The sequence below is a fragment of the Orcinus orca genome, chromosome 1 (assembly GCF_937001465.1).
Source record: "Orcinus orca chromosome 1, mOrcOrc1.1, whole genome shotgun sequence".
NCBI classification, from domain to species: domain Eukaryota; kingdom Metazoa; phylum Chordata; class Mammalia; order Artiodactyla; family Delphinidae; genus Orcinus; species Orcinus orca.
Window position 1 is genome coordinate 60406407 of NC_064559.1, and position 27808 is coordinate 60434214.

The 27808-nt window shown below is 39.8% G+C and overlaps 2 protein-coding genes and 1 pseudogene across 10 annotated transcripts in view; 2 read left to right on the forward strand and 1 right to left on the reverse strand.

Annotated features, from left to right (window-relative positions):
• SCYL3 (SCY1 like pseudokinase 3) overlaps nt 1–20359 on the forward strand; it is a 39472-nt gene extending 19113 nt beyond the window's left edge. For 2 of the 3 annotated variants that reach the window (XM_004269742.4, XM_049715640.1), the window contains exons 6-14: nt 838–940; nt 2358–2469; nt 4395–4472; nt 6582–6721; nt 7372–7556; nt 14930–15101; nt 17487–17645; nt 18476–19173; nt 19704–20359. In XM_004269742.4, the coding sequence (XP_004269790.1) occupies nt 838–940; nt 2358–2469; nt 4395–4472; nt 6582–6721; nt 7372–7556; nt 14930–15101; nt 17487–17645; nt 18476–19173; nt 19704–19763 (1707 nt within the window). In that variant the 3' untranslated portion in view covers nt 19764–20359. The remainder of the gene's footprint in view (nt 1–837; nt 941–2357; nt 2470–4394; nt 4473–6581; nt 6722–7371; nt 7557–14929; nt 15102–17486; nt 17646–18475; nt 19174–19703) is intronic. The other variant, XM_033428058.2, reaches the window with a different exon arrangement.
• Nucleotides 14436–14553, forward strand: LOC117201309 (uncharacterized; annotated as a pseudogene).
• Nucleotides 20360–20361: 2 nt separating the features above from the next.
• FIRRM (FIGNL1 interacting regulator of recombination and mitosis) overlaps nt 20362–27808 on the reverse strand; it is a 246035-nt gene continuing 238588 nt past the window's right edge. For 5 of the 7 annotated variants that reach the window (XM_049715581.1, XM_033428047.2, XM_012532995.3 and 2 more), the window contains 6 exons: nt 27017–27112; nt 25477–25590; nt 23670–23774; nt 22926–23006; nt 21879–21998; nt 20362–20703 (listed from right to left, as the gene is read on the reverse strand). In XM_049715581.1, the coding sequence (XP_049571538.1) occupies nt 20515–20703; nt 21879–21998; nt 22926–23006; nt 23670–23774; nt 25477–25590; nt 27017–27112 (705 nt within the window). In that variant the 3' untranslated portion in view covers nt 20362–20514. The remainder of the gene's footprint in view (nt 20704–21878; nt 21999–22925; nt 23007–23669; nt 23775–25476; nt 25591–27016; nt 27113–27808) is intronic. The other 2 variants (XM_033428048.2, XM_033428046.2) reach the window with 1 other exon arrangement.

Genomic DNA, 27808 nt, shown 5'->3' on the forward strand with positions numbered 1-27808 from the left:
AGCTATTTCATGGTAAGTCTTTGTACATTATTGGAAGCCATGAGAGCTGAGGAAGCAAGACCCTGGCCCTTTTCTGTGCTTCACCCAACCAGTCATCTGCCTATCTGGCCATTAGTTGGGATTCCAAGATGTAAGGAAGGGCAATTATTAATATTATGGTGGTGGTAAAGAAAGAGTATATTTACCAGTAAATTCAAAAGCAGCTGCTTTCTCTAAATTTGTTCTTAACCACTATAGACATTGACCCCTAAAGACATATTTAGTGTGCTTTACAGGAAATACAAACCCAACTATAAACTTAAGTATAAACCTAAGACTTGAAATAACTCAGGTTTATTCAAATCAGTACTATGTATATATAGTAGTGTTTTTCAAACTGATGATTTGTGGGTTTTGAATCAATTTAGGGGTCGTGACCAGCATTTTAAGGGAGAAAAAGAAAGGAATAAAATAGAAAATATCATTGGACATCTTGGGTAGTAAAGCTAAGTACTGTCTTTTGAAACTTTTGTTTCTGATATGTATTTATACATGTATGTGAATATGTTGATAATGATAATTATGATAATTTTTTTTCTCTGGTTTGCAGTCAAAAATATTTTTGAAAGCCACAGACATATATTCTGACCTTTTTTCTTTTTGCCCTTGTTTGATATTATTAGTATCATTGATAAATTCTATTCACTAATAGTTTTAAGAGCCTATAAATTAGTGTGTGGTAATATGTAGTTAGCTTTGAGTATAATGAATGCAAAAATGGGAGAAAGTGCTTCAGAGAAAAGTAGAAATGGTTTGTAAAGCAGATCCTCTGGTTTTAATGGTCTTTACTGCTTTTAGCTTCCAGAATTCACAACTCTGCCAGAGTCACATGGACATGCTCGGGATGCCTATTCTTTTGGGACATTGGTGGAAAGTTTGCTCACAATCTTAAGTGAACAGGGTGAGTTGGAGTTATGCTGCTGCATCCACAGAATAAGTAGGAAAATCATCCATGGCTTGTTCTGTGTGTATTCAGAGAACTGCAGTCTTTGATCATAGTAAGGAGCTGTTGCTTACCAAGAAAGTTGTTTAGGGCAGATCCTAATAGCAGGGAGGGAAGAAGCTTCGGGTTTCTTTACTTTGCATAGTTAAAAGAATTTTAGGGCTTCCCTGGTGGCGCAGTGGTTGACGGTCCGTCTGCCGATGCGGGGGACACGGGTTTGTGCCCCGGTCCGGGAAGATCCCACGTGCCACGGAGTGGCTAGGCCCGTGAGCCATGGCCGCTGAGCCTGTGTGTCCGGAGCCTGTGCTCCGCAATGGGAGAGGCCACAACAGTGAGAGGCCTGCGTACCGCAGGGAAAAAAAAAAAAAAAGTTTTAAGTAGGAAGCACTTTGAACTATGGCTATGAATATCATGTTATTATCTTATTAATTGGTATTGGTATTTATGGTCTAAAGACGATTCTTTATCAAGGCAGCCAAAAAGTAAGTGAATGCTGTTATTGATGTATATGTAATGATCTGAAGAATAGAGTAAGATTCAAAGTTTTTTCTTAATTTCTAAATCAAGATTAATGTTTATCTTTTTTTCAAAGTTCTTTTGATTTTTTTCTTTGTGATTTCATTTACTCATTACTTTTTTCTTTTGTTGGCCCTCAAAGCCCAGGCCACTGAACACATAGGTCTCTTCTGAGTTCTCTGGCAGCCTGCTACACTCTCCTCCAGCCACTCCAGGCCTTCAGTTGTCCACCCTTTAAGTGTACTGGGGTCCATGTCTCTTTAGGCCCCTTACTGGCCTATATCTCACATTGCTGCAGCTCTAACGCAGTTTCTTCTTCCCGGTTCACGCAGTGCTCTGCAGTCACAAGCACCATTCAGCTGTCAGCTCTGAGTTGTCCCAGCCTAAACACTTGAGAATTAAACCCTGAGGCATTCTTGGTGGATGATGAACTCACTGTTCTTCACTGTGTCTAGAATGGTGGCAATTATGTACCACCCCTGAGAGAATTGAAAATATAGTCATTCAGATAACTTCCTGTGTTCTGTGGGTGAGGAGACCTGGTTGAAAAGGCCCTCAAACCTGCCGCTTATTAAACCTCCTCCTCTGGGCCTGAGCTGAGTTAAACTGACAGTCAGGAAATGAGAGGGCTTCCAAGGGGGGGAGGTACGTGAGCAGGGGCTTGGATGTGTTGTCAGGACAATTTTCTACACCTGTCAAGGAGCTTGGCTTCAGGAAAGCAGGAAGCTGTTCAGCAACAGCCAGGGCTTTGTTTGTTTGGGCTTTTACAGGTTGGTTTTTGCTCTCGTCAGTCTCCAGCTATAGAGGTCCTGAAAAGAGGGAGACGGCATTGGAAACTAACTGTCGCTCTGGATTTCAGTTTCAGCGGATGTTCTCTCCAGCTTTCAACAGACCTTGCACTCAACTTTGCTGAATCCCATTCCAAACTGTCGGCCAGCGCTCTGCACCCTCCTGTCCCATGACTTCTTCAGGTGAGGGCGCCTGGTGTGACACGCTGGCTGCTCCCCACTGATGCCCGCCTGCTCTCTTGTGGGTTATGCTCCAGTGGTGGGTGTTGGAGGACCAAATGCTGCGGTCCTTTTGCTGCTGTTGTTGTCCTTCATTATTAGAAGAGAGTGAATCATGTCCACATGGGAAAATAGAGGGAGAAATTGGGTTGCCTTTCAGCTTCCTATCACAGATAGGAAGTTTTCGAACTCTTTAATTGTCATGGAGGCCTGGGTCTAGAAATTATAGCTGGATTACTTAGGGCTTCTGAATGTGAAGAAGCTAGGCTATGTCCAGTGATTTACAGTTGGAAGTTAATTGAGGAACTTAATAAACATGGCCTTTCCTTTTTGCTGCCATTGTGATACGAGTCTGTTATTGAATTTTAGTTGGGTGGGGGTGTGGAAATGAGCTTATTTTTCTTCAGGCAGAAGATTGTTTTCTTTGTTTAGTGATACGTGATGGAAGAGCAAAGAAGTCAATTTAGTGGGAGGGCACAGTGTAGCTGTTAATACTGTCGCTGGATTCAGATGTTTTTGAACCTCTCTTCCAGGTTAGTTTTAATTATGTGTCCTTTATTTTTTAATTTCCATGACTGCAGAACTTCTGCACAGGTTAACTCCACATTCATGACTTTTATTAGCAAAATCAGTTTTATGTCAGTTGTGAAACTAAAAATCCTATGTGTTTGCAGTCAGAAAGCCTGAGAGAAACCAGAGTGAAGGGAAAGCTAATATTATCCCTGGAGGGGGACAGTTACCTCTGAGGATGGGGGTGTATATTATTAAACAAGGCAGAGGGGGTATTTTCCTTGTAGTTACAAGGGTTTTGTCACTTATGCTCCAGGGAAACTGTTCAGACCTTTCCCAGTATAAGTCTTTTAACCAAGGTATTTCCATGTCTTTTTGGGTGATTCATAGTGATACTTTATCTTGGTATAGAATCTCTACAAAGCAGAATCCTTTATAGTAAATAGATGCTCTCACTACTGTGTGTGATAAGAGTTCTTTAGTAAGAATTATGTGTTAAACAGAGATGGGAGAGGGAAGCCAAAACCACACACCGGCGCCCTGTCCCCCAAATCTGATTGTTACACGAGAGGGGAAAGCCCGGCCAGAGGCGGCAGCAGGAGGAGGAGGGCCAGCATTTCCCGCTGAGGCAGCCAAGCCAACCTCATTGCACTTCGGTTAAGGCTTTGTGCTTTTTCTCTGCCGCTGAGCCAGAGGGAAACAGGTGTCAATGTGAGGAGTGGAGACCCAGGAGGTCAGCTGTCCTGGCAGGGGGCTGCAGGCTGCTGCTGAAGCCTCCTTTCCAGGGGCGACGTTGGCTTGGAGCTGAGTGGCCGCGGGGCTCTCTGGAGACCCTGCAGGAAACTGACCACTCCTCTCACCCTCTTCCCTGCCTGGCTGCAAAAGTGACCAGACAACTACAACGGGAGAACCGAGAAGATTGCTATGACTTATACCAGAAATTCCTCTTTCCCCAGCCCTCTTTAATAGTTTTCACCAAAGGAGACTTGAGAATTAGCAACTATTTTGTAATGGTAATACCATTTCTCCCAGGATAGTTCATGTAACCACATCCTATTACAACAAAACATTTGGATGATTATGATGATGATTAAAACCACAGTGTTTGTTAGCGTTTGTGTATGCACATGTGTGTGTGGTTAAGCGTGTATCCTCTTGACAGATCTCTTTGATATTCTTAAAATATTAAATTCCTTGTGGACTTGTTCCATAGTATTTGTCTTATAAGCTACTTAGTTATAATAGAATCTTCCAAGTGGCACAGGGGAATGTTTCTTTGTTGAATATTATTGTGGTGTGGTCTGCGGTTATTGCTTCAATATTTGACAACGCCATCTTTAATCTGTTGTCCTGCATCTCTTTTTTTTTTTGGCATTTAGGAATGATTTTCTAGAAGTTGTGAATTTCTTGAAAAGTTTAACATTGAAGAGTGAAGAGGAAAAAGCTGAATTTTTCAAGTAAGTTTAGAAAATTCAGGCCTTAAAATTCAGTAACTTGGGTTAAGTCCATGTAATCACTTCAGGTGTCCTAGAGAGGATGAGTCAGACATTTGTTTTCTTAAAGTTTAGTGACATTTCCTATACGTCAGGCTCTTTTCTAGGCCCTGGCATGGACAGTTCTGGTGAGGGAAACAGATACAGACTGATAACCCTTAAACAGTGATGGAGCTTGAGGGGGTCGTCCTGAAAACAACAGAGGACGGGGGAGAAGGAGGTTAGAGAAGAGGTATTCTAGGCAGAGGAGCAACATGAACCGGTGCACAGAGGCAAGACACAGTATGTCTTGTGCGAGGAATGATGAGCGCTTGGGTCCTGCTGGAGGGTGAGGGGTGGGCACCCTTGGACGTGGCACTTAGGAGTATTGACACTATTGGTAAGCAGTGGACTTCAGGCCTTGAAACCATCAAAGGAGTGAAAACGGGCTGTGAGATGGCTGTTTCCCCTTGGGTGGATCGCTCTGTTTTCTATGGAGGGCACAGGTTTATTTCACATAAGACTTGGATCGGTTGGTAGACTGCAGTAGGCCAGGTAGTAAATGTGAAGCCTCATGTAAGGGCAGTGATGGTACAGTGAAGAAGACACAGATAAGAAATATTAAAATAGACTGACAAGCCTTAGTGATTATCACCAAAAGAATTAGAGAATACTGGAGGAGAGAACCTACATGCAGAGAAAATGAAGAATTTGGCATTCAGTGTGTTGGTTTGAAGTGTCTGTGTGACTTCAGGTAGAGATGTACGTGGGCATTTGGGCAGATGGGTCAGAAGCTCAGGAGAGAGGTCTTAAGCTGATGAGCTAGAGGCGAATGTGAGGCTTCATCAGCCTGTAGTTGGTGACATTGCCCCATAGAAAGTGGGTAGCATGAAAAGTACAGTGGCCCAAATGTAACCCTGGGGCACACAACCTTGTAAGGGGGCCAGTGGGGAGGGAATGGCTGATGAATGAGACAGAAGCAGTGGTTGGAGGAGATTGAGAGACAGCCAGGAGGCTGGTATTCCAAAGGAGTAGAAAATTTCAGAAAGATAGGAGCAGTCAACAGATACCTGTTCACTTAGCAGTCAGGAGAGCACTGATGACCTTGTCTTAGAGCTGTTTCAGCAGAGCGAATCAAACTGCAGTGAATTGAGAAATGGGTGGAAGGTGAGAAAGTGGACTTTGGGTAAAATCTCCTGAAAAGCTCGGAGAAGAGGAACATAGAATTGCTAAAGAATTGCTAATGGAGTCAAGGAAGGATTTTTTTTTTTTTCTTTTTAGGATGTTTTTAAGGCTGGAAGAGACGGGAGCATGTTTGTAGGCTGATGGGACGGAGCTGGTGGGGGAGTGAGGGAGGAGTTGAAGATGCAGTTGTGTTGGGGGGCTGTCGGTGCATGGCCCTGGGGGAGAAGGGGGAGTTGGGGCAATGGCTCAGTGGGGGTGACCTTCAATAAGAGGAAGCCCTCGCATCCATGGAACCTGAAAAGGAGCTGGGAGTGAGTTTGGGTGTGGACTTGTTTGCCGATAGTGGCCGAGGAGCTTGCAGGAGATAAAGCATGGTGGGGCCTGTTTCCCAATTAAGGAGGAGGCAGGATTACCTGCTCAGGGTGATTGTATAGTGGCGTTTTACTACTGCCAACACCTGATATCTGTGTATTTCCTAACTAAGTGCTTGTACATAGCTTGTTTTAATAAGTTGAGTAACAAAAGTTAGTATTTTGTTTACCGTGGAAACTTTAGATAATGTAATATCCTACGTCTTTTAAACTTGAGAAAGTACCTTTTATTGACCAGAAAGCCTCTGGCTTATTAGCGGGGAGAGAAGACACTCTTGCTATTAATGAGGGGCCATTTTTTGAAAAAATTTTCCTAGCTTGGATTGGAGGTTGTGTATGTACTGACTGTTTGGCCTTGCCTCACACCTTCTGTGTTTTTCTTAAATACCTGGGGACTGACCTAGCTACAGTTTCTCTAGCTACATTTCAGATTCATCACTTTGATGGAAGTGGAATAAAGCTGCATGCGTCTAAACTGTACAAGTGAGTTGATACAGTGTCACAGCCAGTTTCCCAGGCTTTCCTTCTTTGCCCTCAGGTTCCTCCTGGACAGAGTCAGCTGCCTGTCAGAGGAATTAATAGCTTCACGGCTGGTGCCTCTTCTGCTTAATCAGTTGGTGTTTGCAGAGCCAGTAGCTGTTAAGAGTTTTCTTCCCTACCTCCTTGGCCCCAAAAAAGGTGAATTTTTTTCCAAGTATTATTGGTAATTATGGAGTTTGGGAGTTATTAGTCCATATTTGAGCAGTGCAAGATTATTTCATGGTAATCTGAATCACCTGGGGAGCTTTTTAAAAATTTGCCTGTGCCTGATCCACTGGTTCTGGGACAGAGCAAGGATGGGTAAATATGTATTTTGAAAGGTCCCCAAATGATTCTGATGCATGTCTCTGTTGAATAACCTACCATAACTACTAGGAAGGAGAGGACCGTCAGCGCCAACTCTTGTTGTAGCATTTAACACACTTCCTGGCTTTGCGGATGAAATTGCAACAATCATATCCGTTGAATCTAGTATATGAAATTCCTCATTGATTAGATGTAAGTATATAAAGAGCTGTCGACTCAGGATTCTATTAGAACATAAGGTTTCTTTGTAAATAGTACATTAAGTATGATAGAGTATTTCAGAAACACTTCTACAACGTGGAGTGTGATTAAGACAGTTAAGCCTTGAGTAATTTGGGGTCAAAAGAAGCACTTCCCTTTGGTTTGGGAATTTAGAAGAGCATTTAGAACGTGTGTGAAGTTCTGGGCTCAGTTTCTGCGCTGGGCTTCGTGCTCCTTTCACCGAAGTGACGCGTTGTTCTTTTGTCTGACCTGGGGAGAAGACGGTGCGAGGGGAGGAGCCCCCCGCCTGCTCTCACCAGCCCTGTTCCAGGCGCGGGTGATCCCCGTGCTGCTGCGGCTGTTTGAGGTGCACGAGGAGCACGTGCGGACGGTGCTGCTGTCTCACCTGGAGGCCTACGTGGGGCACTTCACCCAGGAGCAGCTGAAGAAAGTCATCCTGCCCCAGGTAGGGGCGGGGCCCGCTGCGGGTGCTGGGGGCAGGGGAGCTGGGAGGGAGGGGGTCTTTGGAGCGTCTGGGGAACAGCTGAGAAGGCCTGAGGCAGAACTTCATTTTAAACGCCTCCTGGGATCCAAAGGGCGGGAATTAAAGTTGCATTTCCAGGCCAGTCACACAGGCAAATCAGTTAAACTAATATATTTGGTTTTCACCTGTTTATAACCTGAAAAACTGTAATTCTGTTTGCTAATTCTTTGGGGGAAAACTAACAAGATTCGTTTGTGGGATGCTTTGTGAACATAAAGTGCAAGTGTCATAATTAAATTACTATAAAATAATTAAATTATAACCGAGAGGAACAGGAGATGATTCCTGTCAGTGGTTTTCAGCCTATCAGTCAGCCACCAGGGAGCCTGTTAGATTTGCCCACTCCAGGGCTCCAGGTTTGTATCGGTTTTCTGTAACTGAGGTAACAAAATTACCACAAACTGCGTGGCTTAAAACAAGAGAAATCTATTCTCTTATGGTTCTGGAGGCCAGAAATCCAAAATGAGGATGTCAGCAGGGCTTCCTCTGAAGGCTCTAGGGGAGAATTCTTCCTTGCCTTCTTCCCAGCTTCTGGTAGCCCTTTAGCGTTTCTTGGCTTGTAGCCGTGTCACTCCAATTTCTGCTTCTGTTGTCACACGGCCTTTTTATAAGGACACCAGTCATTGGATTTAACCCAGTATGACGCATTTCAAGGTCACATTCTAGGTGGACATGAATTTTTGGAAGACGCTATTCAACTCAGTACAAGGTTTTAAAAGATTTTATCGGTCACATGGTATTTTTCAAATAACTTGTTTTTCTATCAGATTAATTTATTTACAAATTATAAGGCCTGGTTTTATGCCAGTTCTTGTGCTTAGGTACTGGGGCCCTAGAGGTATGTAACACACTTCCTGCTTTCAAGGAGAGAGTAGATCGGAAATAATAGATGTTTGTTGTCTGTGTAGCAAATCACCCCAAAACTTAGTGCCTTAAAATGACAATCATTTTATTAATTCTCACGATTCTTTGGATTGATTGGGCTCAGCTTGGGGGTTCTGTTGTTCCACATGATGTCAGCTGAGGCAGCAGTCATCTGGGGCCCCATAACACATCCAGAATAGCCCCTTGGCACCTTGGAGGGGAAGGTTGAAAGGTGGGCTTACCTGGGGCATCAGGACAGCTGGGGCTCCCTCTCCATAAAGCCTCAGGACATTTCAGGGCCCCTATTCCCCCACGTGACATCTCCACATGATTTCCTTAGCAAGGTGTGTGGACTTCTTCCATGGCTGCCGAAGGCTACTAGAAGTGCCCAAGCAGCCTTCTTAAGGCAGAGATTGGAAACTGACAACATTGCTTCTGTCACATTATCTTGGTTGAAGTGAGTCACAGAAGTCAGGCCAGGTTCACCATGGGGTGGTTTTATACAAGGGTGTGGATACTGGGGGTGTGGTTCACTGGGGGCAGGCTTTAGAGCCTAGCTACCACAACATAGCATTTTGTGTTTATATCTGCAGCAGTAGTTGTCACCCTACTTGTAGTTGTTTGTGTCTGAAAATTTAGAAGAGGAATGAAGCACTCTAACTCTGAAATAGAGATACCATCACAGGTCTCAGAATTGGCACTGAGCTGAGGTCAAATAATAAGTAGATACTCAGCATATGAAAGGCAGTGAAAACTCTCAGTGGAGCTACTCCCCCTGTAGGGGAATAACTTGACTGATTTCAGTGTTCACTTTGGAAGCAGTGGAAGATAGACTAAGGGAGTTCAACTAGGAAGTTATTAGAATAGTCCTGCTAAGAGATGACAAGGACTGGGGAAAACATGGCGGCAGTGATTAAGGGTAGAAGGGGTAGGACTCAGTTTCTCACTAGATGGGAGAGTTTTGAGGATGACTCTTGGGTTTTTGGCTTTGGTGGTTTCTTATTTTATGATTACCGTATTCAGTTGATAGAATTCTAACCATGATTTAGTTTACTTGTACAGCTTTGTTTCGAGAAAGTGCCTGGTTTGTTAGCATTGGACCTGTTAGTTATTTTATTGAGTCTTGTTGGAAACCTTCATCTTGGATATATGAGGAAACTAGACCAGAATAATGAAGCGATTAATTGGCTGAGTCATATTGAGAACCCCTGGCAGAGCAAGGACCAGAGCCCAGGACTCCTGATAGCCTTGTGTCTGGCTGGTGCACATGCTTTGCCTGCCATCTTCCTTATATACGTGTTTGCCAATTCAGAGCAAAATCTCTCCTCATAGCTCCATGTGAATGTCTCAGTCAAGATTCTTCTGGCTGCAGGTAACTGAAACCCACTTAAACAAGCTAAAGCAAAAAAAAAAAAGAGAGACTTTAATCAAAGGACGTCATTCTGCCTTACATGGAAATCAAGTGCAGCTGGGACTCAGCCATATGGTCTTCATTGCGTTCCTTTCTCTCTTGACTTTTGAAGACCAGCTTTAATTATTTGGTGTACACATGGACAAACATGGTTGACCCATAGCTTCTAAGTTCACTCTCCTCATTTTAAGCAAACCTCAGAGATAACCAGTTTCTCTAAATTCCAGTTTTTGTTACCGGGAAAGAGATCATAATTGGCTCAGTTTGGGGCAGGTGTTATATGCATCAGATATAAAGAAGGTTTCAAGGTCCTATCCTTATGGGTGTATAAAACTGAGAAGAGGCCAAGGACTGGTAACATAGCTCTTAGTGACCTAGATGAGTGTTTCTAAGTGAGCTCTGCAGAATATTGCCAGTCCATGTACTGTTTGTTATGGTTCTGCAATGAGGTGAGTACAGATATGGAAAATTAACATTTAAAACCTTTTTTTTTAAATTGAGGTACATTATTGATATATTCGTTTCAGGTATACAGGAGAATGACTTGATATGTGTGTATATGTATATATATTGCAACTGATCACCACAATAAGCCCAGTTACCACGTGTCACCACAAAGAGTTACAAAATCTTTTTCTTGTGATGACTTTTAAGAATTACTCTGTTAGCAACTTTGAAATATGCAATACAGTATTATTAACTATAGTCACCATGCTGTACATTATATCTCTATGACTTTTTTATTTTGTAACAGGTAGTATGTACCTTTTGACCCTCTTCACCCATTTCATTTCCTCCCTACCTCTTCACTTCCACCTCTGGCAACCACTAATCTGTTCTCTGTATCTGTGAGCTCGTTTTTCTGTTTGTCCTCTGCCCCACCACCACACACACATGAGTATTTGTCTTTCTCTGTGTGACTTACTTCCCTTAGCATAGCATAATGCCCTCCAGGTCGATCCATGTTGTTGCAAATGGCAAATTTTATTCTTTTTTTATGGCTGAATAGTTTTACTGTGTGTACTACATTTTCTTTATCCATCAGTAGACACTTAAATTATTTCCATTCATGGCTATTGTAAATAATGTTGCAGTGAACATGGGCGTGCATATATCTTTTTGAGTTAGTAGTTTTTTCTTCAAAGAAATACCCAGAAGTAGAATCACTGGATGGTATGGTAGTTCTATTTTTAATTTTTTGAGGAACCTCTGTACTGTTTTCCATAGTGGCTACACCAATATAAATTCCCACCAACAGCACACAAAGGTTCCTTTTTCGCCACATCCTTGCCATCACCTGTTGTTTCTTGTCTTTTTGATAATAGCCATTCTGACAGGTTTGTGGTGATATCTCACCGTGGTTTTGATTTGCATTTTCCTGTTGTTTAATGATGTTGAGCATCTTTTCACGTACCTGGTGACCATCTTTCTGTCGTCTTTGGAAAAATGTCTATTCATATCTTCAACCTACTTTTTAATCAAACTGTTTTTGCTTTTGAGTTGTATGAGTTTTTTGGTATATTTTGGATATTAACCTCTTATCAATTTGCAAATATTTTCTCCCATTCAGTAGATTACCTTTTTACTTTGTTGATGGTTTCCTTTGCTATGCAGGTTTTTAGTTTGATGTAGTCCCACTTCTTTGTTTTTTGCTTTTGTAACCTTTGCTTTTGGTGTCAGGTCCAAAAACTCATCACCAAGACTGGTGTCACAGAACTTGCTGCCCATGTTTTTTTCTAGGGGCTTTATGGTTTCAGGTCTTACATTTAAGTCATTAACCCATTTTGAGTTAATTTTTGTATGTGGTATAAGATAGTGGTCCAGTTTCATTCTTTTGCATGTAACTGTCCAGTTTTCCCAACACTTTATTGAATAGATTATCCTTTCTGCATTGTATGTTCTTGGCTCTTTTTGTCATAAATTAGTTGACCATATATGTATACATTTATTTCTGGGCTCTCTATTTTGTTCCATTGACCTGTGTGACTGTTTTATGCCAGTACTATACTGTTTTGATTACTATAGCTTTGTAATATGGTTTGAAATCAGGGCGTGTGATGCTTCCAGCTTTGTTGTTCTTTCTGAAGATTGCTTTGGCTCTTCAGAGTCTTTTGTGGTTTCATACAAATTTTAGGATTGTTCTATTTCTGTGAAAAATGCCATTGGAATTTTGATAGGGCTTGCATTGGATCTGTAGATTGCCTAGGGTAGTATGGGCAGTTTATTAACAGTACTAATTCTTCCAGTCCATGAGCACAGAATATCTTTCCATTTATTTATGTCTTCTTCAGTTTCTTTCATCAGTGTCCTATAGTTTTTAGTGTACAGGTCTTTCACTTCCTTGGTTAAATTTATTTCTAGGTATTTTATTCTTTGATGCAATTATAAATGAGATTGTTTTCTTTCTGTTTCTGACAGTCCATTATTAGTGTATAGAAATGGTACAGATTTCTGTATATTGATTGTGTATTCTGTGACTTTACTGAAATCATTATTAGTTCTAAAAGTTTTTTGTTGAAGTCTTTAAGGTTTTCTACATATAGTATTATGTCATCTGCAAAAAGTGACCATTTTACTTCTTACTTTCTGATTTAAATATCTTTTTTTTTCTTGCCTAATTGCTGTGGCTAGGACTTCTAATACCGTGTTGGCAAGAGCAGGCATCCTTGGCTTGTTCCTAATCTCAGAGAGAAGGCTTTCAGCTTTTCAGTATAATGTTAGCTGTGGACTTGTCATATATGGCCTTTACTATGTTGAAGTATGTTTCCTCTATACCCAGTTTGTTGAGAGTTATCATGAATGGATGTTGAATTTTGTCAGATGCTTTTTCTGCATTTATTGAGATGATCATATGATTTTTATCCTTCATTTTGTTAATGTGGTATATTACATTGATTTTTTGCATATGTTCAACCATCCTGGCATCACTGGAATAAATCCCACTTGATCGTGGTATGTGATCCTTTTAATGTATTGTTGAATTTGTTTTCTAATTCTGTTGAGTATTTTGGCATCTATATTCATCAGGGATATTGGCCTGTAATTTTCTTTTCTTGTGGTGTCCTCTGGTTTTGGTGTCAGGGTAATGCTGGCCTTTTAAAATGAGTTCCCTCTTCTTCTATTTTTTGGAAGGATTTGAGAAGGATTGGTATTAATTCTTTGAATGTTTGGTAGACTTCACCAGTGAAGCCATCTGTGTCTGGACTTTTGTTTGTTGGTAGGTTTTTGGTTACTGAGTCAATCTCCTTACTTGACCTGTCTGTTCAGATTTTCTATTTCTTCATGATTCAGTCTTGATAGGTTGTATGTTTCTAGGAGTTTATCCATTTCTTCTGGTTTGTCAAATTTGTTGGCATGTAATTTTTCATAGTAATCTCTTGTGGTCCTTTGTGTGGTATCAGTTGTAGCATCTCCTCTTTCATTTCTGATTTTATTTGAGTCCTCTCTTGGTGAATCTTGCTAAAGATTTGTCAATTTTACCTTTTGAATAAATTAGCTCTTAGTTTCATTGAATTTTTTTTCTATTGTCTTTTTAGTCTCTATTTCATTTATTTCTGCTGTGATACTTTCTTCCTTCTGTGAGCTTCCTTTGTTCGTCTTTTTCTAGTTTCTTGAGGTATAGAATTAGTCGTTTATTTGGGATTTTTCTTGTTTCTTCAGGCAGGCACTTATCACTATGAACTTCCTTCTTAGAACTGCTTTTGGCTGTGTCCCATAGATTTTGGTATGTTTTACTTCCATTTTCATTTGTTGCAAGGTATTTTTTGATTTCTCCTTTGAATCATTGGTTGTTCAGTGGCATACTGTTAAACCTCCACATATTTGAATTTTCCAGTTTTCTTCTTGTAATTGATTTCTAGTTTTTTTACTGTCAGAAAAGATGCTTGTTATGATTTCAGTCTTCTTAAATTTATCAAGTCTTGTTTTGTCACCTAACATATGATCTGTCCTGGAGAATGTTCCGTGTGCACTTGAGAAGAATGTGTGTTCTGTTGCTTTGGCATGAAATGTTCTTTGTATATCTGTTAAGTCCATCTAATCTAATGTGTCATTCAAGGCCAGTGTTTTCTTGCTGACTTTCTGTCTGGATGATCTATCCATTGATGTAAATGGGATATTAAAGTCCCCTACTATTACTGTATTGCTCAGTTTCTCCCTTTAGGGTCTGTTAATATTTGCTTTGTATATTTAGGCGCTCCTATGTTTAGTGCATAAATATTTATAAATGTTATAAATGTTGGATTTGACCCCTTTATCATTATGTAATGCCTGCTTTGTTTCTTATTACAGTCTTTGTTTTAAAGTCAGTTTTGTCTGATACAAGTATAACTTACCTCACCCTTCTTTTGGTTTTCATTTGCATGGAACATCTTTTCCATTCCTTCACCGTCAGTCTATGTATGTACTTACACCTGAAGTGAGTCTCCTATGACATCATATAGATGAGTCTTGGTTTTTTAATCCATTCAGCAACTCTGTCTTTCAGTTGGAGTATTCAGATTCACCAAGAATTTGGTTGGGGAATTGTCTACAGCCTTCCCACCCTGAATGCATCTGTCTCATCTGATCTCAGATGCTAAGCAGGGTCAGGCCTGGTTAGTACTTGGATGGAAGACCACCCGGGAATACTCGGTGCTGTAGGCTTAAAAGAGCTGAGCTAGCTCTTGGGAGGACTCTGTGGCCTTGGTTTGGAGGCAAGAGTCAACAGGCATCGTGGACAAATCTAAAACCTTTTATAGTAATTTAACATAGTCATCTTATTCCTAATATATTTCTAATGTATTTATCTACTTAATTTCATTTTTGTTTTATTTTTGGAAAAGTATCAGGCTGTGATGGATTGGGAGAAAATATTGGTCCTTGACCAGATAGGTTGTGAGCTACTGACCTAGAACGCGTATCTAAGAAATGAAGTTCACTTGAGCAAGCACAAACTGATTGCAGCCCAACTACTTGTTTACCAGGGGAGAAAGAGACAGGCAATATGGCTGCATACACTTATTACCCAATTCACTCCTAGGTATTACTGGGCCTGCGTGATACCAGCGATTCCATTGTGGCAATTACTCTTCACAGCCTGGCAGTGTTGGTCTCTCTACTTGGACCAGAGGTGGTTGTGGGAGGAGAAAGAACCAAGGTCTTCAAATGCACTGCACCAAGTTTTACTAAAACTGTGGACCTTTCCCCACAAGGTAAGAATGATTAAAAGGCCGAGGGTGGTGGTGTTTTAATTTATTAGATTTTAAACATTATACAGATAATGCAGATAGATTGTATTCAAATGATACATAAGGAAAAAGTTAATGATTTCCCTCCCCCAGCTCCTTCTGGGGCGTCTAAGGTAACCAGTTTTAATGGCTTAGTGGGAATTCTTTCATCCTTTTTTCTAAGCCCACAAAGACACACAAATGTATGTTTACACACACACACAGGATTTAAAAAATATATATATTATGCACAATTCTACAACTTGATTTTTTTTTCACATAGCAGCTTATCAGGGACCTGTCTCCAGGTCAGTACATAACTGCCTAATAGTTTTGTTTTATTTTGTTTTTTGACAGCTGCCTAATATTTCATTGAATATAATTCATTCAGTGATTTCCCTATTGATGGCTATTGCACTCATTTTTGGACTTCTGAGTCAGAGAATATATTGAATATTTAAAATTTTAATAGATAGTGTCAGTTTCCAAAAAGGTTGTAGCAGCTCTTAACAACACCAGATGTTTAAGTTCTTTTGATTTTGATGGCCTGTTAGGTGACAAGCTCTTGATTTTTAGGTACTTCAAGAAATCAAGAGAAAAAAATATCCTTATTTCTGGTATGTTCCCATTGGATGTTACGTGGAAGTAGCAGTAGTTTCTGATCTTTGTAGGCTATAAAAGTCAAGGATAAGAATTTTTTATCAACAGTGTCATTGCTTCTTTGCTCCTTTGTATAACCCTGAAGGATGATGACGTGTTATGAAGCTCTGGATCTCTAATCTGGTTCTCAGTCATAGTGAGTAGATAGCATGGAAAGTTATTAGTAGAAAGGAACTGTCAGATAGACTGCTCTCTAATTTTGATGCCAAGAGAATTTTTAAAGCGACACTGACTTCCTGACGTTTTGAAGAGAGTTCAGTTCTTCCTCGGTGCTAATGAATCAGTGTCAGTGTGGCTCCAGGGAGCTTAAAGAGGGCGATGGAGAAGCTGTCGCCTCCTCTTCAGCCATGAAATGTCCATACCAAACTGAGTGAGGTCTGTTGTTACCAGTTTTTCTTTTAGCAGAGTGCACAAAGAGCAGATGAAAGATTTATATTTCATCCCAGAGGAATTTCTGGCAGGAGGAGAGGGTATGTGTAATTTTGAGATAAGGCTTAGGGGTCAGTCTCTGGGGGCAGATTTACATGTTCAATTAGTAAAAGTCCCCACTCCGAACATCTTTTTTACTTATTGGATGGAGTCTTCTGGTTCTAGACGTTACAGCAGATAAGTTTTTACTAAAATAGATTTTCCTGAAAACTTTGAAACTAATCCCACTGACTTGCCATGTTAGGCTTTTCATCCAAGATGGCTGGGAGCCCTGGTGGCAGCCTACATTCCAAGTTTATAGAAAAGAGAGGCCCTTCTTCTACAGGACATGGGGGACTGCTGGGGAAGGGGCGTATGTAAAAGAGGTACTCTTAGACTTTTATCTTTTTCCTTCTGTTCTTTTACAGTTTACCTGCATGGTCAGACATAAGGGCTAATATGGAGGTTAGTGAAAAGTGTACCTAAGAGAAATAAGTCTGCATGAACAAGAGTTAGGGAGGACAATTTAGAGAAGGGGACATTTTGTAAGAAAAATGAGTAGGACTTCAGCAGGGAGGAGAGTGGCAGAAATAAGCAAGAGGGTGGAGGGCTTGTAGAGGTCAGGCTGCGCTGAGGAGGGGAGCTGCGGCCTGTGATGAGTTAGCCCAGGCCATCCCCCTCACCCTCACTTTTCCAAGGCAGAAGAAGTATTCGGCCAGAAATTTTGCTAGGATCCTTTTGCGCAATACCCACTCTTGAGTATGAACTTTCTGATAAGCTGTTAAAGACAACATTTTCTTAAAACACTTTCCTTTTCCCAGTTGGGCATTAAATGTCTGTAACAAAGTTTACCATTTTAAACATTTTAAGTGTACAGTCTTGGGGCATTAAGTACATTCACATTGGTGTGTTTGTACTCTTTTTTCTTAAAAGGAAAGTAAGTAGAATCAAGTATGATTTTAAATAACCACTAAGATGTTTTTAAAGGCTGTTAACTTTTATAACTAGGTATCCTAAAGGTTTTGTTTTCTGTCTACTTCAACTGCTCACCTATGCTTGAAACCTTACTGTGCCATTACCACCATGTGGACACAGCCTGTTCTTAAATGCCTCTAGGACAGGCAGTCCCTTCCTTAGTAACTATGTTTCTTCAAATATTTGGAGGTGCCCTCTTTCTGCAACTTATCTTTTATCTGTGTTAAATATACCCTTTTCCCTTAACCATTGCTCACCTAACATGTGATAGGAAAAGAAGCAATTTACTACCCCTTTCATTTTTGGGTTTTTTTAATTTATCTTCAGATTCTCCCACGCACGTCGTCTGCAGCCAGCGCAGTCAGATCTCACCTGTCTTGAAGAACCCCTCCTCTAGCATATTCCCTAAATGTTTTTCTGGCAACGTGCCCATCACCAGCAAGAAGCACATACAGCGAGATTACTACAGTACTCTTTTACAGACAGGTAGATTCATTAAACTTATATAGCTGTTCCACTGCTTGGGTGAATGTTTTCCTGAGTAATAAGTTTAAATTCTGAACCTTAAGGGCACTTTGGGAATATTGAGACTGATTTTTCTTATTATTTGTAATTATGTAGTCAGCTTGGGTCTGTCTTTTTTCCCTGGACTATAGGGTATATACCTGTCTTTTCTTCATAACTGGTGAAGACGTTGCTTGAATTCTTTTTTGCACCAGATACTTTACTTTGGGACTTCTTCTAAATTGTATCATCAAAGAATGATAGTTCTGGAAGATGTTAATAGGCGTGCTGTGAAAGAGGAGTTCTGTGGTTAAATAAGTTTGGGGAATTGAGCACAGAATCAGACCACACTGCACAAGACTTCAGTGACTTGACTGCACTTAAGAAAATCTGTTTAAAATGAGGATATGTTGGGCGAGGCAAACTTATTTGAGCACACAACACTTTTTCAGGGTGTACGTAATTAATATCTCAAGGGTAACATCGCCTGGCTTAGAACATTTTTATCTTTGTTTGTAGACAGTTATGCCAATAAACAGTATGTCTGAATATTTAGTAAAGGATTAGATGCTCCAGTTAGTTGTTGCTTGCGATGCTTCCATCAAATTACGATTTAAGTATTTGTTTAACTTACATCACATCTTTGTTGATTTATGTTCTGCTGGGATATCTCATACTTCAGTGTACATGGATATTTCCAAGGAATTGGATCTATACGTTTCTGTATAGATCTGTTAACTTTCTCCTAAATATATTGCTTGTTCTTAAAACCAACGTTTTATGAGAATAATTCTTGTACTTATCTCCCACAGGCGATCAGTTTTCTCAGCCTATTAAATTTCCCATCAACGGAATCTCAGATGTGAAAATCACCTCAGGAGACAGTGAAAAGTTCCCGTCGAGTTCTAAAAAGTCTGAGGAGTGGCCTGACTGGAGCGAGCCTGAGGAGCCTGAGGACAAACCTGTCGACACAGAGATTTGCCCTGCAGACCCCCATGCTGCTGCCAGGTCGCCATTCACCGACTTGAATGCAGAGGCGGCGGCTTGGGATGACTTTGAGCCCAGCGGTGTAGATACTGAAATAAACCCAGGAGGTGGAATCACGGCTGCAAGACCTGTCACCTCAGGGGAGCAAAAGGCCACTCCTACTTTGCGTCCACTCACTGAAGAGGCCAAGCCTTTGAAATCAAGCCTACCCCAAAAGACCAGTCTTGCACGAAGCAGGGATGACCCAGACCAAACCAAGCCACCAAAAGTGTCGTCACAAGAAAGGCGCCTTAAAGCTCCATCAGAACTTGGTTTAGGAGAGGAGTTTACCATACAGGTGAAAAAGAAGCCAGTAAAAGACCCAGAGTTGGATTGGTTTGCTGATATGATCCCAGAAATTAAGCCTTCAGCTGCTATTCTTATTTTACCTGAACTGAGGACAGAAACAGTAGCTCCCAACAAGGATAACGTCTCATCAGTGATGCACTTTTCCTCAAAATTTGCTGCAGCAGAAATTACTGAGGTGAGGATTATTAAATTGTGCATAATAGTTTATGCTTCCCTCACAGGTAGCAGCTGCACTGTCCCATTGATAACAAACACGCTGTTTTCCCAGTGAGAGAAAAGACTGATGTCCACAATTGGGTAACATGATCAAGCATAAAATGAATAAGATCAGTTCCTATAAATGGCATCTTTCGTTCCCTAGAAAAATGTAGCAGTGCTTGGGCTAATAAATGGGCCACTTTTTACAATAATAATCTTTTTTGTCTGGAAAAGGGATTAAACCAAGAATGTGGTGTCATCAAGCTGATTTTACTGGCTTATATGGTCCTTGGAACGTTATTTCCCAATACTGTGGTTTTGTAATTCTGGAACCAAAGTAATTCTACTTTTCAGCTTCCTAGTCCAGTAAATTATTTTACTTAGTACAAGGAAATGTATTCTGGCATCAAAAGACACGCGTTGCGCCCCTTTTAAATTCCTGATCTTTCAAATCTGAACATGATTTGTTTCAGCAGGTTGCCCTTGGCTTGCTTTCTTTTGTTGCAGGGAGAGGCTGCAGGCTGGGGAGAAGATGGCGACCTGAACTGGGAAGACAATACCTGGTGACAACGGGTGTGAGTTAATCTTTAGGAAAATGGATTCCTTTTTTAAAAAATCAAATACCTCAAAAGCAGGCTCTGCAGACAAGAAAACCCAAAAGCATCCTGTTTTTCTCATACCAGGAGCTCTTTTTCCAGTCAGTGCCAACAGAAGTGTGAGACCTGGCGTGCTGGCGGGGAGCCCTGGGCGGTGCAGAGGTTCACAGCCCTTCTCAGAGGAAGAGGCTGTGTGTCTGACTGAGGCCAGTTTCTGTGAAGAGCAAGTGGCTGTGGAAAGGTTGACCTTACTGCTTTTTTCCAGAACAATTCTGGAAGTAAAGAAAATAAATACAAACACTCAAGCTGATTAGCTTAATTTTGTGCTATTTCTTTGTCAGAAGAGTAAGCTCTATTATGAAATCAACTTATTGAAAAAATTTTAGCTATAAAGTATATAAATGATTTTAAATTGCTAAGGTTTCCTTAGGCAGTTTGTTTACAGATGTACTATCTGAGTGAGTTACCGACTGTTCCTGTATTATTACCTTGTACCAAAGCTCTTCATGAGATATATCCCCACCATCCTGTTCTCTAAATGTCCAATAAAGACTATTTTAACTAGAATCAACTTTAGAAAAGTTTTATGTGTTAGAAAATGTACAGACATATAATTACATCAATATTTTCATCTATAGGTGAAATGCACTGTAGGATGACAAAAAATCATCCAACTCTTACCTAGCGATAATTAATATGGTCCAGTCCATTCAGTTTTCACCCTAGAATACATGATGTTTTAGCTTATCAATCCTTTCTTGGAGTGTCTCCATTTTTGTCAGAAGCCAGTCTGGAGGAGGAGACTTTTGGAGTAATAACTCGATTGCCTCCAAGGCCGCTGTTGCTGCTTGCAGTGCTGACCTGTACTCTTCTTCCAAGGGGAGCTCGTGACGGGCTCTTTTCGCAGAAGGCTGGCAAATGAGAAAAACAAGTAGTGCCATGATACCCATTCCAAAATTGTAAAAATAAAGAACTTTCCTTTGGACTAGCGTAAAGCTTATAAGGACAAATTCTAAAGCTGTAAAGTTTTATATGAAAATTTTATTCCGGTTATTGGTTCACAAGCGCAGGAGGGCACCCGCCCCCTGCAAGCGTCTGGAGAGAGATGTGAAGGCATTTTTGGTTTGTCACAGGGATTCAGGCTGCTACTACCATTAATGCTCAAGGTTGAAGGAAACTAAGAAGTGCTGCCTTGTCCAGTAACTTCCAGTGAGTATTCTTTAGCCATATAATCTGTCCTTACAAAAAAGCTCCAAATATGAATTTTCTAAATGCCTGCTGTTTTTCTTTTTAATGCTGAGTTTATAATGATGCTTTCGGAGCCAGTTCAGTAAATTGCCAGGGTTTCTAACATCACCGCACCAGGAAGGGGAAGAAGGATTGGGGCCAAGACAGTTTTTATAATCCCTGTCTTCCTAAGGAAGCTCATAACATATAAATTCTTGAGGGCTTATTTATACTACTGATATATTTAACTTTACAGATGTAAGGCATAAAAGTTAACATGTCTTAAAAACAATTTTTTTTTTTTAATGAGAACTGTAACTTAAATTTACCATTATGGATTACCGTTCCAAATATACTATTACTGCTCAAAACAAGTTTAATATCCTTAGAGGTATCAGATTTCTGCCTTTTAATAGGTAGATGTGATTTCTAGACAGTGCCAAAAACTCTTAGGCTGATTTGATGAATGAGGCAAAGGATCAAAGTAAACATTTTGGAAGGTAAGTTAATTGGTTTTCTTCTGTGGTTCAGCAACTACTGCATTTGTAGCATCACTGGTACAAAGACATAACTTTCCCAAAGGTTACTACAAATAATTGACAGTTATGTTAAGAGTATATTTTGTATGATTTTTAAAACTTTTTTTGTAGTCCCTCCTCTGTTCTATGTGTTGATAACCTTTCAAAAGAAGAACTGTGATTTTTAAGAGTAGCTACCATAAAACAATTTTACATGTCTAGATCTATTTATTTTGATATTCAGTATGAGGCCAAGAACCATGCTAGTTTCTGTTTTATCAGTAAGTAATAAGGCAGAATTTCTTATTAAAGCTTGATCCACACTGAAAAGCAGTCCATACCTGTAAAGCTGACTTCTTTGCTTCTTCTACAGTAACTTTAGCAAAGGGCTCCCAGAAGGTACCTTTTTCCTGTTTGACACGTTCCACTCTGGCAGCTGCAGTTTCCTCTACAAACCCCGTCTGCCAGAGACCATGAAAAACCAAGCAAACATCAACATTAGCATTCTCTACTCAATATTAAAATGGTGTGATATTCAGAAGGTGAAAAGGCCTGCGTGTTTAAGTGCCGGATGTTAAACTGCTCTGGTTTAGCCTGTGAACTAAGCAAATTTTGGAAGTAAGTTGCAGTCATCTGTAAATGTATCCTCAGTGTAATTGGGGTAAAATTATTCCACAGTGTTCTCCTTCCCTACAGAAAAATGATAGTCTGATAGCCTTTACTGAATAGGGTGAGAAATTGTTAAAAGCAACATGTGCACACACTTACTTATCATCCAGCTGATATGTAATATATGCATATATAAAAATAATAAGAGACACAGTCCAGTTCAATAATGAGATTATATTAAAAAATTAAGTACTTAAGCATAATTCACTTTCTCCTAGCATTCTAAATTTGTGGTGTAACTGTTCTATGAGTGCTTCAATTAACCTTTAACTTACATCCTACCACTATCTCCATATACGTTTCAAAGCATGCACAAATATGGGAGCCATACGATTCAACAGTTTGGAAAGTCACTATTTGGAAAAGCCATGACTGAATTACAGGGGTGAACATGATCCTCGCAGGCCTACGATTCTACATGTGAATCTAATTATGATGAGTAACAGGTGAGGGATCCTCATTCTTCATCTCACTGCCTGAATGATCAATGCAATAGTATCCCAAACTACAGGCAGAGCAACTCCAAAGTGTTTTACTTCTGACTTGTAATGAGGTCCCAACTGCTTAATAATAATGTGGGTCACCACTGTGTTAATAAGCACTGTGAAAAATTGGAGCTAACAAAGATATTCAACTTGGTTATAATTTGAAAAAAGAAGTAACATGATAAAGAACAAAATATGTGCCACTACTATTTTGATTCTATATAAATAAAATACCTTCTCCAGAAAAGATACAACTTTCTTCTTTGTTTCTTCAGAACTGAGACACTGTGGAACTATCTCTTCATGATTTGTTCCCTATTAAAAGATTTGACAAAACTAATTTCAATATATTTCAACAGCTTGCAAAGACAAGTACATGAGTTTTAAGAGCTACCTTAATTAAAAATGCATTTTAAAAGAAAATACTCAGTGCCAGAGGATACTCAAAAGATAATAAGCTCATAGTTATTTCAGGATGCCTTAGGATAATTAACACAATATTCTGCACAAGTGTGGAGCTGTAAGCTGTAAGGACTTCTGCCCAGTCATCCCAACATCTCTGGGCCCCCTTATGACCACAGGCACGCTGCACTACAGTGGGTAAAAGTAACCCAACAGCAGGGTCGCCTTCTCTACAGAACCAAGCTAACAGGTCTGTGTTCATCAAACTCTAGCCCCTGTGATAGGTGGAGATGAAATGTACTCTCAATCGACCCCAAAATAGTGTCTGAGTTAGTACACCTGGTCTGAATGCCTGTTCTGATTGTTACTACTCATAGGACCTTAGGAAAGTCACCTCACTTCTCTGGGTCTCATTTTTAGGTCCTGTAAAATAGATGACTAGTAATATATCCTCCAGCAGAAAATACTATGACTGAGATACAAAAGCAGCTCAATAAATGTTTTTGGAATGTTTTGGAATATCTGAGATACTAAATTATTTTAGAGGTCACTGTGATAGACTGGCCTTCTAATTACCTCAGCAAACTGAGTAAACGCCTCCAAGGAATGTTGTTCTAGTAGCCAATTCCTGTCAGCTAGCAGTAAGGCAAAAACAGAAGATAGGTGGGGCAGAATTTTGTCCTAAAAAGAAAACCAAACCTTATTAAATAGAGGAAAACCTCAGCAGAGTACACTGATTATTCTAACGTTGTCAAATTTCCGTAATTCTGTCCCGGTGAACACGTGTTAAAACATGTTAAATCATGTCACTCTTTCGCTCAAATCCTTCCAGTAGCTTCCCGTTTCCCTCAGAGTAAAAACCAAAGTCCTCACCACAGCCTGCAAAGCCCCACTGCCTCTGCGTTAGCTCTCCTATCAGGCGTGCTCCCATCTCAGGGACTTCCATTTACTATTTCCCCTGCTCTGGAAATGCTTTCCCCAGATACCTGCTTGGCTTGCTCTCTCAGCTTCAGGTTTTACCCACATGTCACCGTGGTGAGGACTCCAGTGACAAAGTTCGACTTAAGACTCTGCCCCCGTAACATACACATTCTTTCTTCCCCTTCCCTGCTTTATTTCTCTCCGTAGCATTCACCACCATTTAGTACACTACATATATCCCCACTTTATTAGTCTGTTGCCTCACAACAGTTGAGTCAGTATTTATTAGTTTCATTCATTACTGAACCCCCAGTGATTAAAATAGTGCCTGACACATAGCAAGAACTCAAGTTTTTTCTTGAATGAATAAATGAATCAATTTCATCATGTGGCTTCAAATGCCTCTCATATGCTGATGAATCCCCAAAATTTCTTCACACCTTAATTTCACTCCTGGGAATATGTAAGGTAATGTCTGCTAATAAAACATTTGTTCCATAGGTTCTGGGCCCATTAGGGTCAGTAGTTATGCACTAATGAAGCAGCATTTTAGAATACAATCGTTTTATGCTAAAAAGAAGATAGCTCAAATCCAAGTATCTCTGAATACTTTTGTCCAGAGAGTTGAAAAGAAGCTGGCGAGTACACACTTATCTCATGAGACACCTTACGTGATGAAAACAAACGGTATGGTATTGTTTACCTGTGAACAAGAGAACCCTTTAGAAACTAACCAGTTCAATTTTTGGTTTCAAAGGTTTTAATCAACATGTACTGAGATAATGTCCGTCCATCATGTTTTTGCTCAAGTTAACGTAAAAAGTTCTCATCACTGAACTCTTTATAGTGTAATATCTCCCGTGGAGGTGGGAAAAAAAGGTCAACTGTCTAGAATTGTTGTTTTGACCACAGACAGTAATAAGGAAGAAAAAACTCAATTTAGGAGGAAGACCTCCTTTTGCTGTGAAGCATGTCTTAAAGTTCAGTAGAAGTGTATTGCCAGGCCTTTACAGTTTTATAAATAAATATCCATTTGTCAACTCTATATATACTTTGCAACATTTTCAAAAATATCGTCTTAAACAAACAGGCTGCCTTTCATGGATATAAAACCAAGAGAATAACTTTTATAAATCACCCCATTTCCTCATTATACACCACTCTCTAGAAGACATAAATATGTTTTCCTTCCTCAGGAACTTTGTGTGCTAGAGCCCGACTAGAATAAATCTCACACCATAGCCAACCCTATAAATTACTTGTATGTCAACATATATTTTTCTAAAAGTAAATAAAATGAGTTCTATTTTGACAGTTACCCTCTCTTCACAAAATATATTTTTCCCCCAATTTTCTTTGTCAACAATCCACAGAATTTCAGAAATTAAAGCCTGAAAATCCATCAGTAATTCTTAGAGATTTTGTTAACATGGGAACAAAAGAATTAAGAGAGTATTATTACCTGGATGGCTTGAGGTATAAAAAGTTTTCCCAGGGAAGACAGAAAATCAAGAACTGCCAAACGAACATGGTCAGGAGGCTCTGATTTGAGTAGTGAGGTCTGCAAAGTTATTACCTAAGGGCACAAAGACCAAAGAACAGTTATAAATGAAAACAAATGCTTTGTAGAGACATGACTAAGATTTTGATGGGTATGTAGGAGGGGAAACAAAACCAAACCCAGGACAGTCGAACATTCCACAAAGCCTACACTTCACAGGTGGAATTTTAATAAAACAAAATGACTGAGTCAATCATTACAACATCAGTCCTACCAACCACTGTAAAAAAAATGAAAAATCCATGTGTTTCTGAAAAATGATATACCAGTGCTCTTCTTTTAAATCTTCAAAATTATTTTGTATTTTAAATTCTAGAGAGAGAAGTTCATTATTTAAAACATGGGTTGGCCAACTTTCTGTAAAGGGCCAGATGGTAAATATTTTAGGCTTTGCAGGCAACGTGTTCCCTGTTACATATATATACATACACATACACACACACACATTTTTTTTAACCTTTAAAAATGTAAAAATCATCCTTAGCACTTGTGCTGAAAACAGGAGGGCAGAATCTAGCCAGGAGGCCATAGTTTGCCAACCCTTGGTTTAAAGGAGCACTGAGCTAGTCTATAAAGGAGGCAATATCTAAATGAAAAATTATGTTGAAATTTTAAAATGTTATTTGGAGTTTTTGAAGATAGGCAAAATTATTTACATTAAAACGATCACTATTTAATTTTTCAAAAACAACTAGAATCTTCAGAATCAACATAATTTGAGTCAATTATTTTATTATATTCTCATTCTCTGTAATTACACATAATGGTAATTTAAAATATACCTAATTAGTAAATATTTGTTAATGCTAAGTTCTTCACGTGCACAACCAGAAACCAGAGTTACTAAAAACGAAGTGTTGCTAGTCTCACTCTGCAATATGCTGTGACAGGGTATTACTTCTGTCATCCTCCTGAATAGGAAAGGTTAGCTTTACCTCGGGACAGTTTTTGTTTCTTAAGTGACTGTAAGCTTAAGCCACTCCTGAATTTGGGGATCAAGTCTGTCTAGTATGGACTCATTCCAAAGCCTCAAATCACTTCAGGTAAGATGAAGGCCTTCTCCGTTTTTCCCTCTCTCCATTGCTTAGAACCTCCACAAGCGAGGCATACCTGAGGCAACACCACACGGATCCCCCAGTGACCCCTGTTCTGCCACGCAAGCTGGGGGCCAGAGAGAAAATTCAGTAGTGCTCCTCCTTAGTCATTTTATTTCTTCAAAGAAACAATGAGGATTATCCTTAAGTCCATGGTGGTTATATTCCACACTCCCACAGCTGCTGGCATGCCTTTGAAAATGCTATGAATGCAGGGTTCACACGTAAACTATGACTCCTAACCTCAGGGATTTTTCCTGAGCAGTTAGCAGCAACAATGAAAAAGGTCTGACTACTCAGCATCAAGGAGATAAGAGAAGAACAGATAACTTGCTCACTATTCTTACCTGACTTATCAGCTGAGGATCTAGAGTTTGAATGAAAAATCCCAGCAGTGGAAGTAAAAGGCAGAGTGTCTGTTGAACATAAGGTTGACCTGTTACCTTAAATAAGAAGCACAAAATAATTTTGGTGAAAATTTTCAATTACATGAGAATAGCAACATTTGCATTTATTATATATGCTAAGCACTTTATTACCTCACTTATTCCTTATAACTGTGAGATAGGTATTATCACTTTAATAAGAAAAAGGGGCAGAAAGGTTAAATAATTTGCTCTAGATCACAGAGCTAGGAAAAAGCAGAGCCATGTTTCAAACCAAGATTTAACTCAGATGGGGATCTAATTACTTTCATCTGTCACTGAAAAAGCTTGCTTATTCCTTAGTCTCCTTAGAATTCCATTTCTCCTCTCCATAATTGTTTCTATCATGATATTGTAAGCTATATCACCGAGAGGTCCTCAGTGAATATTTATTGAATGATTTTTAAGGATCAGAGGAAAGTACTCATTGAAGTCAAAATGCTGCAGTAGTGAAATCTGACCTTAGACATAAACTTTAATGATAAAACATCATCTGCAAAACCATTTCTATTATTTCCCAACTGTGAGTTGCCTTCAGCTTCCATTGACCGGGACAACCAGAGGTCACACATTTATTTCAACTTAAATGTCATATTTAGATATTTAACTAAATATGATTTCTAAACTACAATGATCTGTGGAACACACATCATTCTAATTCTAGCCTGATCATCACTTGGCTTTCTGGCTTTTCTGGAAAAGAGTAATACCAAT